General features: G+C 46.4%; 6 protein-coding genes across 6 annotated transcripts; 2 read left to right on the top strand and 4 right to left on the bottom strand.

The window, feature by feature from the left end:
- Window positions 1–109: 109 nt before the first annotated feature.
- N7483_006374 (kinase domain-containing protein) lies at window positions 110–1,635 on the top strand (the record flags this gene model as incomplete). Its single annotated transcript, XM_057089811.1, has 2 exons — window positions 110–794; window positions 854–1,635. 2 exons carry the CDS (start codon window positions 110–112, stop codon window positions 1,633–1,635), a joined length of 1,467 nt encoding a protein of 488 aa, XP_056944552.1.
- A 400-nt stretch (window positions 1,636–2,035) lies between these two features.
- On the top strand, window positions 2,036–3,055 carry N7483_006373 (uncharacterized protein; the record flags this gene model as incomplete). The annotated part of the gene is made up of 2 exons (XM_057089810.1): window positions 2,036–2,293; window positions 2,348–3,055. 2 exons carry the CDS (start codon window positions 2,036–2,038, stop codon window positions 3,053–3,055), a joined length of 966 nt encoding a protein of 321 aa, XP_056944551.1.
- Window positions 3,056–3,522: 467 nt separating this feature from the next.
- Window positions 3,523–4,722, bottom strand: N7483_006372 (uncharacterized protein; the record flags this gene model as incomplete). The annotated part of the gene is made up of 3 exons (XM_057089809.1): window positions 3,523–4,062; window positions 4,130–4,181; window positions 4,256–4,722. 3 exons carry the CDS (start codon window positions 4,720–4,722, stop codon window positions 3,523–3,525), a joined length of 1,059 nt encoding a protein of 352 aa, XP_056944550.1.
- A 1,521-nt stretch (window positions 4,723–6,243) lies between these two features.
- On the bottom strand, window positions 6,244–8,014 carry N7483_006371 (sugar transporter family protein; the record flags this gene model as incomplete). Its single annotated transcript, XM_057089808.1, has 5 exons — window positions 6,244–6,720; window positions 6,753–7,360; window positions 7,417–7,609; window positions 7,670–7,843; window positions 7,922–8,014. The coding sequence occupies 5 exons, from the start codon at window positions 8,012–8,014 to the stop codon at window positions 6,244–6,246; spliced, it is 1,545 nt and encodes a 514-aa protein (XP_056944549.1).
- Window positions 8,015–9,554: 1,540 nt separating this feature from the next.
- On the bottom strand, window positions 9,555–10,370 carry N7483_006370 (uncharacterized protein; the record flags this gene model as incomplete). Its single annotated transcript, XM_057089807.1, has 3 exons — window positions 9,555–9,705; window positions 9,776–10,164; window positions 10,260–10,370. 3 exons carry the CDS (start codon window positions 10,368–10,370, stop codon window positions 9,555–9,557), a joined length of 651 nt encoding a protein of 216 aa, XP_056944548.1.
- A 905-nt stretch (window positions 10,371–11,275) lies between these two features.
- Window positions 11,276–12,929, bottom strand: N7483_006369 (uncharacterized protein; the record flags this gene model as incomplete). Its single annotated transcript, XM_057089806.1, has 4 exons — window positions 11,276–11,717; window positions 11,786–12,007; window positions 12,090–12,686; window positions 12,745–12,929. The coding sequence occupies 4 exons, from the start codon at window positions 12,927–12,929 to the stop codon at window positions 11,276–11,278; spliced, it is 1,446 nt and encodes a 481-aa protein (XP_056944547.1).
- Window positions 12,930–14,596: the final 1,667 nt, after the last annotated feature.

The raw sequence follows: 14,596 nt of genomic DNA, 5'->3' as shown, positions 1-14,596 counted from the left end.
CTCAGCATGTGAGGCCATAATCCCTCAATAGCACTGGCAACCGTGACCTAAGTTCAAGTTGGAAAGGCCCAGACCAGTTGACGTCGCGGTGGACTAGATAAATATCATCATGATGAACCTTGCAAGGAGTTGCACTCCCAAACTCCGGCTAAGGCCCCTGCCCCGTCGACCAAATCAGGATTTATTTCAACAATTTGAAGCATTTCAAATCACATCAAACAAGGGCTGTCGCTGCAGAGTCACCTTGTCAGCGCACCAATTTCATTTTCTTCATGGCATAGCTGGCTCGTCAGATATACTAAAGGATGAATTATACCATCCTGAGCCAGATGTGGAGGATTTTGAAGAATATGTGCCGGAGGGATACCACCCAACACTGATCGGAGACACCTTTTGTGGTGGCCGCTACGCCGTGGTCCACAAGCTTGGGTATGGCGGGTATTCGACAATATGGCTCGCCCGGGATCGGCTGTCCCAACGCTACGTATCCCTGAAGATACTGACTGCGAGAGCCTCGCCAAGTACCTCCGAGGGCGAAATTCTTGGTTTGCTAATGAGAAACGATCTTGAACATGCCGGAAAGCAATTTATTCCAACGCTACTTGACCAATTTTCTTTTCATGGCCCAAATGGACACCATCGGTGCTTGGTCGGAGAGCCTGCTGGTGTCAATATTGCCAATTCCAAAGAGAATAGTACAGACCTCATGTTTCCACGAGATTCTGCTAGATCTATCACCACCCAGCTTCTCTTGGGGTTGTCTTATCTACATGCGAACGGCGTATGCCATGGAGGTGGGGATTATTAAGCTACATACCACGACCCAGAGATGTTGCGTGCTAATCAGATGCAGATCTCCATTTACTTAACTTTCTCTTACGTGTACCAAACTTTAACACCCTGAGCATAGCCGAGCTATACACGCGTTTTGGTAAACCCTCCGAGGTTCCTATTCGACGACTTGACGGAAAGCCTAATGGACCCCATGCTCCGCCATATGCTATCTACCCATTGTCTCTGAGCATGCCTTCGAACGAGATGGATGACCCAGAGATCATTATCTCGGACTATGGAACTTCCTTCATTGGGGCACAGACGCCCTCGCCAACTTTTTATACCCCAGCCCTTTACTCACCACCAGAAGTACTCTTCAACGAACCCATCACAAGACCCACCGCGGCTGATATATGGACCTTGGGTGTCAGCTTGTACGAAATATTGGGCAAGCGTCCACTATTCGAAACATTCTCCTGCGACCCCGATGATATTATCGGGGATATGATCAATGCCTTGGGTCGACCGCCTGAAAGATGGTGGGATTCCTGGGTACGGCGCTCTGAATTCTTCAAGGAGGATGGGTCTTGGGTCGACGACTTCAGCCGTTTCAGCACTCCTGCTTTTCGGCCTCTGCATCAACGGCTCTGGGAGATGGGCCGCGGTGAGACAGACCAGACATGCGAATGGGATGTTGCAGGCGGGGAACTCGACGCATTGGAGGACTTTCTTAGAGCTATGATGGCGTTTGAGCCCGTTGAAAGACCCACAGCGGATCAACTTCTAAGATCCGAGTATATGGTGAAATGGGCTTTACCTGCATGGGAGAGGCTGAAGGAGAGGAAAAATGATGCTACATGAGCATTAAGATTCAAGCATTCGCCATCGTAAAACACCAGTTTCGCAATATACTATATATGTTTCTTCACCCAGGTCGAAATTCTCATACTCAAAAATCAGAGAGAGAAGTACCAAAGCAAGGCAGAGCTCAGAAGTGGCATGGGTGGTGCACACATTATTCAAATGTTTGGTATAATGGAGAGAATTTCCCCTGAATTCGACATGCAGGGGTCTTGTTTGCTACATTTGCATCTAGGTATTTGTGCCTGAACCACGTCAATATCATCACCTTTTATCAAATTATTTAGCGCCTAGCCATGATGGCTGGCGGCGATCATCTCTTATCCCTCCCTCCTGGATAAAAATCTCCCAGATCCTTTCTTATTGCAGTTGAGTCAAAGCAAACAGCGACGAAGCTTCGATGAATAGCCACCTTCTTCCTTTCCCATATAACCAGTCACAACCACCTACTCGGCTAGATCGCATATTTCAACCCATTCTCAATGCCTTCTTGGGCGGGTCCCACAAGCGTGTTCCACAAAAACCATCCACAGTGCGGGCCGAGATCGCACTTCTTGGAGATGGCTCTCCAATCCGCATAATATGCATCTCGGATACACATAATCTGACACCGCCCCTTCCGCCAGGCGATATCCTGATCCACGCCGGCGATCTGACCGCACACGGGACATTGGAAGAACTTCAAGCGCAAATACAGTGATTATCATCACAGCCCCACACTCATAAGATTGTTATCGCGGGAAACCATGATATAATTCTGGATGAGACACTCGACGGAAAGCTGTTTTCGCACCAGCAAAACGGGAACTTTGGAGACAGGTCTGACTCTTCTGAGCAGCGCGGAAGCTTGGACTGGGGCCACATCCATTATCTCAAAAATGAGGCAGTCACACTCCAACTGCTTGTCCCTGGTCTCGGGGCACAGCAAGTGCGACAGGTGAAGATATTCGGTTCTCCGCTTACACCTGAATTTGGATCATGGGCCTTTCAATACCCGGCAATTCGTGATGTTTGGACTGAGCATATTCCGGATGATACACAAATTGTGGTTGTCCATTGTCCTCCAGCCTTATATGGAGACTGCGATGGGGAGGTTGGACACGATGGGAAGATCAAGGTAAAGGGTGACGGATACTTGCTACGTGAAATAAGAAGGGTGCGGCCTAAATTTGGTGTCTGTGGGCACATTCATGGTGCATTTGGGACAAGTTTGATCGAGCATCATGGAACTCAAGAAGCTAGAGACAGATTGCGGCTGCAGTGGAGCGCATATAGTATACTCAATGTCTTGAACAGGTCCTTATGGAAAAAATTCACTGGGAAGGGGGTGCAAGAGACACTTGTTGTAAATGCTGCTGTGGCGCCTGGCAATTCAGAAACCCAGGCTAAAAGCCCTGTCGTCATCGGTTTTAATGTATAGCTACTGTATCGAGCAGACATAAGACCTCCAGAGCTATTCGAAACCCATAGACAAAAGGCTGATTTCAAAGCCAGTAGGCGGTTACAGGAAGATGATGGTTTTACCGGGATCTAGGCGAACGAGGGTTTTCCGATACTAAGATTCTACTTTTACATGTACTCACCTTTCTCGAGTTTCTTTTTCAATAGAACTGCTACTACCTAGTAGGAGCCCTGGAGGATGACTTTGTCAAGAAACGGTACCAGCAATCTGATTATCTCACAGTATAGCACATTCTAAACATTATGATATGAAGCATTGAACTTTCGAATCAAAGGATCTTCTCTCTTTGGAATGTTACATTAACTTGAACAAAGACGATAATACGAAGACTGCCGATGAAGAAACATCTTTGCAGCGTAGATCAAGAGAAGTCCGCATTAGCCTGGGCCACGTTTGCGCCGAAGATACCTAGCTTAGCTCTCCTTCTATGACTGCGTAGTCAAATCATCAATGCTATCAAAGATAGTGCAATCATCATCATCCTCGCACATAGTTGTTCGGCCCAGGTTCTTATCGTAAGGTCCGGTCGGCCCACTAGAGTAGTGGCATTCAGATGAGATGCAGTACTGTCCGGTCTCAAGATCATCGAGAAGACCGTCTGGGTATTCCTCATCACCCCAGTAGCCCAACCAGCTCAGCCAGTCCGCTGTCTCGTCATCCTCCTCGGTTGCGCCGGTTCCCACTCCACCGGCAACAGTAAACTCTTCTGAGTCCACATCGTACCAATAACCCCGGTAGTTGAGCGTCATGTCCCAGAGATAACCGGCATCTGTCTTATCGGAGATGATACCAAGAGCGATGGTGTAATCCTGGGTTCCTGCTGTCACGTAGTTTGCATGCCCACCATATGCGATGTAAGTAAGAGGCCGATCTCCTGAGAAGTCCACCACATCCCAGTAGTAGGCCGAACCAGCACTATGTTCGGAGCAGTAGATTGCGTATGGCTCCTCGTTAACGAATCGAATCTAGGACAGATTTCAGCACTGGATATGGAATTTTGGGCTTGTCAGAGAGGAACAATTGAAGACAGACCATGACATGCTCCCAGTCACCAACGTGGTCATCGAAATTGATATCCAACACCCTAATAACAAGCGAGGTCAGAGATGCCTTCGTCATTGTTATACATCTAGTAAGAAGGGCATAATTGAGACTCACTCTCCACCATAGTTGTACGAGTAGAAGTAGAAGTAGAAGACATCGGTTGTGGTGCTGTTCTTCTCGGCAGCAATAATTAATCCAGGAGCAGCGCTGTAGTTGTCGTCATCTGGCTTGCCGTAGTCCGAAGAGAGCCAGGCTGGAGTCCCATCAAGTGGATCTAAGATTGGGCCATCCGAAGCAGTAAGATACACGTCGGAAGCGAGGCTATCGAGTGTATTGAGAGTGACCGAATCATTGGCTCCAGTTGCGGTGAAATCGACTTCCGGCTCGACATTCTCGAGGTGGACTGTAATATCAGACGGCCACCATGCCTCCCCGCTGTAAAGATAGGACAGGGGTGCATATTTGGTGGCATAATTTGGCAAAGCCTCTCGCTTGCGAAGTCGAGAGCCACTTGATGGTGCTCCAGAAACACAACTGGCCAGTGCCAGGAAAGTGGAGACATGGTGGAGTGAGTGCATCATTGTTGCTTCAATCAATCTCACTCAGTGAGGGAATGAGAGAGCTGTCACCTGGAGAATAATCTGCAGAACTCTGCTTTCTTTCAAAACCTGAGTAAAATAGAGCGAAGATCATCGTATTTATATCATATTCTGGTTCTCTATGGGATTGAGACGAACTAGAACATAAACCTGTCGGATCATGGTCAGGCAAGGATATCCAGAAAAGAAGCTTTTTCGGGACGGGTGACTCGATCATAATTGGTTTATTCCATAATATGTGAGGTTGAGGTGTGGTTCTTCATAGCTGAAAAGGGTTTAGACAAATGAACAAAAGGATCCGGATGGTAGGATGAGGCGGAGATGAAATGCCCTGTGTGGAAGCACGTGCACGAATGCGTAGAGGATCGACGGTAGATGATTCAATCTACATGATGTGAATAGTGTAAATAATGTAAATGATCACAATGATATAAATTATGTGAAGAAGACGAAAAGCTCATCCTGATTGTAAAATGCAGGGGAAATATCCAGTTAGAGTGGGTAATAGCACATCGTGCCGCGCAGCTAAACAGCACTAGCGCTCATGTGAAGAGTCGATAGGCCAGCATGTCATCATGCATGATGATGTATTCATCTCAGGCGGATCGAACAATGTGACCTTACACGGAGCACCAGACCCGAATAACAATAGTGAAGAGCTTGATTTTGATCAGCTGATAGGAAATTAACCCTCAACTGCTTCATATTTACAGTTGCAAGGATCTTCCTTTTCGAGCACCCCAATAGAGCATTCGTTTGGATACGAATGCTGCGTACAAAGCTTTTCGGTCGCTAAATATCATCCATGGAAGATTGATAGATCTTTTAAGAGCAATGTGAAGTCAAGGGCGCAATGTGCGATGGTATTCACTAGTTTGATCATCGAAAAGATAAGCTCTCCTTATTCCACAAGTTGAAGATTCCTCACCATCCAAACTAACAATATATTAAGCCAAACATTTTTTTAAATGAAAAAAAAACAATGGGATGGCCTTTGTTGTTTGGGCTCTCGAGGTCGGGAAGTTGTGTCGATTTAGGACAAATATCGATTGGCTTAGCTTGGAAACATGATCACACTGGCAGCACGCATGGTATCTGCCCACCGAGGCAGTTGTGAACATTCGAATCTGTGCAGAAATGAGAAAGTTCAAATTCGCTCCGGTAGCTCCTGCTGACTCTAACACTGTTCACATCGAGTCCATGCTATAGCTTGATAGGAATTGAGATTGTTCTCAATCCTCATGAAAAGTGGTCTAAAGTGCACAAAAATAGCGACATAGTTGTTAATAGATAATGGTCTGTCAAGGAGAAATAGAGTCCTATCCTATTACAAGTCCACTGTGGCATTGTAAAGTATTCAATTGCTTGATAGATGACAAGTATAACAAGCCAAACCCGTGGACATAGTGCTTGATAGCCACAAATACCTAGGTCTTGAACAAGGCTTGAAGCTTGCCCAGGGCATTGATGCAGCTTGTGATGAGATTCAAGCTCCAGGAGAGCTTACTCGATGTGCTCAACTATGTGCTTATCATGCGTCTCTTTGACAACCTGAGGATCTTCCTCATCAAATGGCTTTGACTTGGCCATGAATTCTCTGTTCGCTGCAATCTCTGACGGTGAGATACCTTGAAGAATTAATTGCTCAAGCTGAAGAGCTTCATCCTTTTCTGTATCGCGCCCTTCCTGGCTCATCTCAGGCCCAAGAAGAAGGAAGAAGAATATGTATGCCCATACTGCGCCAAGAAAGATGGCAATGACTTTCCCGTAATTATAGCGAGCGGTTCCGCTAGCAAGAGGTGGCAGGGGATATCGAGAACCGATGGTGGTCTCTATCGTAGCTGAGGCTGATGATGCAAGGTTGCCTAGTTGATAGCCGAGGCCTAGCATTAAAGAGCGGATAGGCGTAGGAGATAGTTCCATAAGATGGATAGGGATAGGTCCCCATACAGCGCCGACAAAAAATTGTTCCAGAAACAACTGGCAATCAGAGCCAAACTGCGTGGGTAAACATATGCTGGGATAATCGCAGCACCAGAAATGCAGGCGACGAGCATTGTCAAACGCCGACCGAAGAAAGCGCTTAGGTATCCAAACAACATAGCTCCCAGTAAGGCCCCAACTTGTCCAACAATGGTCACAACAGTCTCGTTTGTGGCAGACATTCCAACTTGGTCCTCGAGGAATGTTGGGTATAAATCCTCACTGCCGTGCGAAACACCATTAAATCCAGCCATCACAACCGCAATATAGACGAGGAGAAGCCAATAAGGTCTAATCGCCTGACCAACCTCAGAGAGAAAGGTGCGATTGAATTTTGAAATTTCTTGGCCCGACTCGATCATCGCACGCTCTCGTGCTTCGCGCTCTGCCTTCATTACTTGGAAATGGTTTGTTTCTGGTAACCACAAGCGAAAGAGGATGATGAGAACAGGTGGTCCAGCACCAAACCAAAACAGAGTGCGCCAACCGTGTGAGGTGCTTATTGCCAGGGCTCGGTAGAACGCAGCGGCGAGGAAATATCCAACTGCATAACCTTCTTGATACAGACCAGAGAGAATACCTCGGGCATCATAAGGAAGATCCTCAAGGGCGGTAGCTCCAGCGGGGCCATACAGACCTGGGAATTGATATGTTAATTTTCTGAGCGAGGGAGATCTCATATTTATTTCGTACCTCCCATTGCGATGCCATATAGTGCGCGAACCCCGAGAAACTGTGGTAAGGTCTGGCAGAATCCAGATGCCACCTCGAGAATGATGAAAAATATCAAATCGATAATCATGGGCCATTTTCTCCCGTAACGATCAGAGAAGAAGCCAAAGATCAGGGCGCCAACGGAACGAAGCATAAGTGTGATTGTCATACCCTGATATCCATAAGTAAATCCAATATTCTTCCATAGAAGCGGAACCCAGAACCAACTCACCCAGGAGACAGAATTATAGGAGACGTTGAAGTCCTCTGCAATAGCTGTCATAGTAATGCTCACGGTGAAGTAGTCAAAGGCGTCCCAAGTCCAAGCCGTGAAACCACCGGCAAACATAAGCCACTGGTGCCGGTCCAGTTGCTTTATAGTAGTGTAAGGATTCTTCAGTTTGCCCTGTCTCAAATGTCTTGTATTAGTATATTTGTAGAGAGTGCCAGTGAGAGCACATTGGAATTCTGGAAAGTCACTCACCCGAGGAGGCTTTAAGCTGGTGATTCGCGTGGCAAAATAATGGGCTATCTGGCTGGGGGAATAAAACCACCCAAGAGCCATATGATTCCGCATCGCGGTAAGGGAGAACGTTGTCCTGCCCTTTTTCAGTCTGCTTGATTGAGCTCTGCTTTTTACCCGAATAGCGGGCAAAATTGGGTTGTTTGCAAGAGTCTTGAGCGAGAAAGAGACAATAAAACGTCACATAGAAAGCTTCCCTTCCAGGAAGTGCTAATTGATCTGCTCCATGTACTCAGCTTTTAATATCACAACCCCACACTTCATACTTCAAGAAATGCGGGGAAGCTAGATATCCCAGAGTACTGAGGCTTTGCGGGGGAATAAGCTTACTGGATGAAAGGCTTAGCTTGGTTGATTGACTAAACGGATCTTATACATGATTCCGGTGGAACGTAGCACCTTATCCATCATTGATGAAACATATTGGCTTTCCGATGCGCCTTTGTATGAAGGACGCGTCACTTGGACAAACAATCCAATCAACTTTCATGCTTTGATGAGTGATGACAGTGTAAGTGAGCACTTACACAGTATTCCTCCACAGTCGAGTTAGCGAGTAAGCAAACTGGCGCCATTTATTTGCGGCGTTTAGTCCTATTTGGGACTACAGATCAGTGCACACATCCTGATCAGATTTGACCCGGCATGATTTGATTTTAGTAACCTGATACTCGGGTGATGGGAGTCGGATCTCTTGTTATTGATATGTTGTAGTGAAGCCAGTGCTTCTCGAGTACGAGGATGCCAAATTTGTGACCTGAAACACAGACGACTTGGCCTATTACTTGTCAGGATTCGCAGATAAAGTCTCAATACTTGGCGAAACGCATTTTTGTCCTGTGATCCGACCAGTCGGAAGATCAAGACTCAGGTGGCTTTTGCGCTCAAGTCCTTGGTCATCTTTAAATTATCGTAATAGTATCCCGATTCTTCCACCGGGAATTTGAAGGACACCTTGGTTCCCTTTTTGCATATCGAGTCGTCTCTGTATCACTGGCAATTGATGGGCACTGACCGCCACTATCACCTGGGTATTGACCTTGGCTGGGTATTTGTTTCTCTGGCGGTCTAGGCTCGTGCCAATCGGCATTGACCTATATGTCTCATATATTAGCCTTTCCATGGCCCAAATTGAAGATCAAGATTTGGAATGATCAGTGGCCAAGTGCCGCGGTCGGAAGAAAGTTACGAGTGTTTCCAGCTTAGCTTGCAATAATTAATAATCATTCCCTCTAGAAGTATGAAGACCATGAATAATGGTTCATCGTCTATTCTAAAAGTATTGAAGGGCTTTCTTCCGCAAGAAACTGCGAGTAAGCGACATGTGAATTTCCTCTATAGAGCCTTTGTGAGGATTCTAACGTGTCAGATTCGGACTAAGTCATAATGTGCACCAGAGGCGTATACCGAACGAGTCCCTCTTTTAGATTTGAGAAAACATGGGATGCAATAACCTCAGTTGCCGGTAGTTCAATATGATTAATACTGTCTGACGAAGAACTCCACTCCAAACTGCACGATGTTCCCCCCCACGAAAAAATTGATAATTGCAAATGCATCAACCGCTTATTTCACTGGATCTTGCCCCATAAAATTAGCAATGATGGTGGTCGTGCCGACGCCGATGCTTCTCGGATCCCGAGGAACTTGAGGAATCTGAGGAACTGGAGCTGGAACCAGAGCCACGACGCTTGTGGTGCTTATGGTGTTTACCCTTATGCTTCTTCTCCTTCTTGTGTTTCTTCCTGATTTGCGAAATGACAGGTTAGCTTCGAGACAGGCAATAGGGAAAAGCTCCAGGATTAATTGACTCACACTTCATGTGTTGCCATGTTCATTCCCACGGCGCCTAGAATCGCACCACCCGCCGTTCCAAGAAACCCTCCGGCCATCTGGTGTCCCGCGTAGCCGCCTGCAGCTCCTCCTACCAATGTTGAGCCTAGACCCTTGTCACCTTCTGCACACCCAGGGCCAGGTGCATATCCGGGCTGCTGTTGGGGTGGTGCATTGGTCTGGTAGTACGAAGCATTTTCACCGCGGGGCTGGTACGGCTGCTGCTGTGGGCCATTCTGCTGGGGAGGGTACCCATAATTGGGCGCATTAGGGTAGCCCTCTGCCTGGGAGCTATATTGAGGTGGGTATTGGTATTGACCCTGTTGTGTTGGATCGATGCCGTACTGTGGGTTGTTGGTTGATTGCTGTGCCTGCAGCGAGGAGAAATGAGATTAGTCGTCATTACTTCTTGTTTTGGAGATGGTCGCTCTTCGCGTTGTCTTGTATGAGCAATGGCATCACTTACTCCGGGAGCGTATTGTCCTGGCTGTGAAGGATAATTGGGATTTTGCTGTGGGGGGTAATAGGCGGGGGGTTGACCTTGATGGCCATCGGGATTACCTTGATAGTTTGACATCCTGAACGCTGGGAGTATGTGGTCCGCGAGGCTGGATGAAATGAGAAGATGTGAGAAATTCAATGAGGAACATGTGTTCTTTATCTTCGGATAGTAAGATTAGGCCACCAGGAATATTATGTGATTGTACCACGTTTGAACAGAGTCTCAGCCTCAATGGAATGTGAAAATGTGGGGAGTTCGAGTGACGTGGATTAGGGGCGAAAGATCGACGGCACTGCCCCCTTTTTCCCCTTTTGGGACTCTGACATGACACTTTTCATATGTGCATATCTTTATTTCCATAGAATCACAGCCCTGGAATATTCTAATGATATATCCAATGGAACCACTATTTTCTCTCCTCCCATTTACCACCTTAATAAGAGTTGAAAATAGTTAAAAGAGAGAGAATTGTGAGACCCGCTATGACCCATGGGATCACACTCTTAATACGATGGCTGTGCGGCTCGCAGATCCAGGATGGAAAAGGTAGATTGTGCGAACCAGAAGGGACTCAGAAGGACAAGTGAGAGAGCGAGAGAGGCCCTGATGGAAATAAATGTAAAACGATTTCATTCTTCTTAACTTGTTATTGTGACACGCGAAGTTCTCCTAGTATTTCTCATACCCTGTACGGAGTAGTCCGAATCGTTTTATGACATCTGGAGGATCGGAGACTTTGTTCCAGGCAGGAACTCAGGTTAAGGTAGCCAGATACTCATGATGATATTACTAGCTAACTCCTAGTACCTAAAATTAAATGTACTATTCAACATTTCGCTTCACACTCTTATACACAACCACAGTAGTACCATCCGCAAGAACCTCATGCTCTGGGACCAACTTATACCCCCCAATCTTGGGAATGATCACTCTCCAGAACGCCCAGTAGACAACACCTGCGACTAAAATAACAATACCGATCACGGATGAAAGCCAGTATGGAAGTGATGTATCTCCCTTGCCTCCCGGGGACGGATAAATGGGGCCACAAGTTGAAAGGCTTGCCCAACCATGAAGAAGAAAGCAACAGGCCACCAGACTCGGAATGGCCGATGTACCTTGGGTGCCTTCCATCTTAGATAAAATAGACCTGCGACAACGAGGAAGTTTATCACACTTGAAGGGTACCCTTCGAGATCTAGAATGAAGTCATAGGCATCGCCAAATGGAATCGCGACGATGACAATGAAGGAGGGAATAAAATGGAGGAGCAATCCGGCTGATGGCGACTTGAAGGGCCAGTTAGAGGCCCAAAACTTGGGATATGGAATGACTCCTTCCTTTGCAAGCTCCTGATTCACTCGGGCCTGTGCGAATGTGACAGTCAAGACATTTCCAAAGGCGGATATAGCGACCAACGCACTGTTAAACGATGTTAGGACCATAGTAGAGTAAAATGAAGGAGATTTTCAATAACATCAAATTCTTACCTCAAAGCTCGTTCGGCAGTTGAACCAAAAACCTTTCCCATAAAGAATGCAGCCACAGTGGTTCCACTATTGGCGATCTCCTCGGGTGTTGCCGCTGCGTAGTATGCCACATTCGCTAGGATATAGAGAGTACCGCAGATCGAAAGCCCGATGGGAGCGGCAATCTTAACGGTACGGACGGGATTGCGAATCTCATTCATAACGTATGCTGCATTAGACCAACTGGAAAAATTAATCTAAGTTAGCGAAGAACGTGGCATAGAATTCATCGGTTTCGGGTACTCGGGGTGAAAGATGCGCATACCCAGAGAATGAATTCAAGACCTTATAAAGTGCAATGGCATAGGGATTGCTTGATGTTGCGGACCCTGCAAAGGCGTCGTGAAAACTGGCATGTGGGTTCGGAATGCTGGACACTCGTCCACTGAGCACCACCCAGCCGGTGATAACAATGAATAGCAGGAGGACGACTTTGTAGACGCCCAGGAAATTCATTCCTCGGACTCCCCAGTTGGGCAGGAAGGTATGCAATAATGTGATGGATACAATAACAGCAATTGCAACGCCGCGCTCTTCCCATTCAGAGGCTTCTCTGCCTGCGGCGACCCAAATATAAGAAGCAAACACCACACAACCAGAAGCTGTAAATCCCAAGGCTACTGCTTGCACAGCGAAAACAACAGTAATCAGTAGCTTTGGTCGGCGATATACCGCCTCCAAGTAGACTTTCTCTCCTCCACTTCGCGGGATCATGCAGCCCATCTCCAGCCACACACAGAGACCAGAGCCGGCTAGAAGGAATCCCAGCACCCATAATAGTAAGGCCGCGCCTACACTGCCGACACTGCTAGTGACCGAAGAGGGAGTCGAAAAGATTCCAGTTCCGATAATTCGACCTACCCTATTCACATAGTCAGATGACGTGCTTATCGATGCGCGCGCTGAGGGTGATTCCTTACACCAAAAAGATCGTGGACCAAATGCCCAAGTGTCGACCCATTCCACCACTTGTATACTCCTCAAAATCCAACTCTCCAGCAGTAGCCGTCACCTCGCCATTTGCTGTATCAACAATAGATTTAGAGTTCTCTTGATCGGCTAGCGTGAAGCTTTCTCCAACTTCCCCCACTTTTGAACCGGCCATTTTGGGTGCGCGGTGAGGGGTGTGACAGAGGAGAAAAAGAAAAGGGATGAAGATGCTGAGTTGAAAGGGATGAAAGTTGAGCACAGGGGTGCCTTTTGTAGAGAGCCCGATAATCATGTCAAATTTTCAGCCCCGTCAAGATGGAAGAAGCTCATCCTTTTTTTCATGATTTAGGTTTCTTTAGCTGTGTTGTTATCAGAGCTATTATCGCGCGATTCGGTTATTACTGCTGGTTGGTTGGTTGATTGTACGACCGATGCATAAGGCTGGAACATTTAAGTGGGTGACTCCAACTCTCAGCTCATTGAGGTGGCCGATTGCGATATCTATCTTACACACGACTTACACCTTGAAAAAGACCCGTGGATCAGTGTCTTACATCTTGGCAACGCCGCTCCAGGATTATATTAAATCTTGGATTTGCTTATTTTAGCATCCAAATAACTTATGATCTTGAAAAAAGAAGCCCTTGTGAGTGTGTCATCCCCTTGATCAGTTCAATATTTGAATAAGAACTAAATCGGAAGTATTCCGTAGGGTCAGTAAGATTCCCTCGGCGAAATGACCATTATCTCGATGATGAAACGAGATAAACAAATTTTTGAACAAATCAAATGGAAGCTTTCAAGTTGATAACGGTGCTATATACGGAGTACTCCGTACTTGATCCAATATGGAACACGCGTCCCCCACCTAAGAATACTCTTTCAAATGTTGAATATTTAAATACTCTTGAATCCAGGGAAGCTTGGCAAACTTGACATCACGGAAATGGCGATATGGCCGCTAACTAGGCTTAATCTAGTAGCCTAATCAGCCTAGTCAACCTACTTAGCCCCGCTTCTTGGAGTACTCGGACCTGGAGCTGAATAAGATGAGAAACCCGATCACGAATTCTCTTCTAACACAATTTTTTTCCATGCACCTAAATTTTTTGCCCGGGTGTGAATGTGCTGAACAACAAGGCTTTGATCCTCAAGTACTGGAACTTTTGAACATTCAAATGTTTGAATAACTGAATTCTCAAGAACCGATCACCAAGCACTCGAGAGCTGAGACAAGATGATTTTAAGGTTAGTATTTCAAGGTAAAAGAGGTACTTCGGATGAATGAAAATCCAAGTACTAAACGTCGCACTGGGACTTCTAATATATCCGGAAATATATTTCAATATGTGTGCATCCCAGCCGGAATATTTGCTTACTGGTGCTAACTGGAACTTCGAGTATATGGGGTCACATTTCCACGGGTACTCCGCACATGGATCGCAGCATCCATGGATGTTTGTGTAGTACTCCAGACTCCGAGTCCAGATGAATGTCGGTGCACGCGGGGTCCGGAATCCGAAAGTTCGGGGTATTCGACCTGAATTTGAACAATATCCCCGACATATCCATGCATACATAGGTGAAATATCATGATTACTACGATAATCGGCTATAGCACATGACCCTAAGTCCGAGTATCGTGTAGCATTAATCTGTACACTATTTTTATCCTAACATCTTCGCGTGTCAAGACTGACTAGTATCCTTAAATCTCTATTTTTATTTCTTTCTTTCTTGAAGTTCTTTTGTGAAATCTCTTATGCAAATCTATCAGTGTGTATATATCCACCCCGCATTGAACCGTCAACCGGTGCATCTGACGCATAATCTGAGACTCTA

This window comes from Penicillium malachiteum (assembly GCF_028827825.1).
Source record: "Penicillium malachiteum strain IBT 17515 chromosome Unknown utg000003l:1.0-4950554.0:1.0-4952489.0, whole genome shotgun sequence".
In the NCBI taxonomy this organism is placed as follows: Eukaryota; Fungi; Ascomycota; class Eurotiomycetes; order Eurotiales; family Aspergillaceae; genus Penicillium; species Penicillium malachiteum.
The sequence above is the reverse complement of the archived record's forward strand: the minus strand, read 5'-3'. Positions and strand labels throughout refer to the sequence as shown.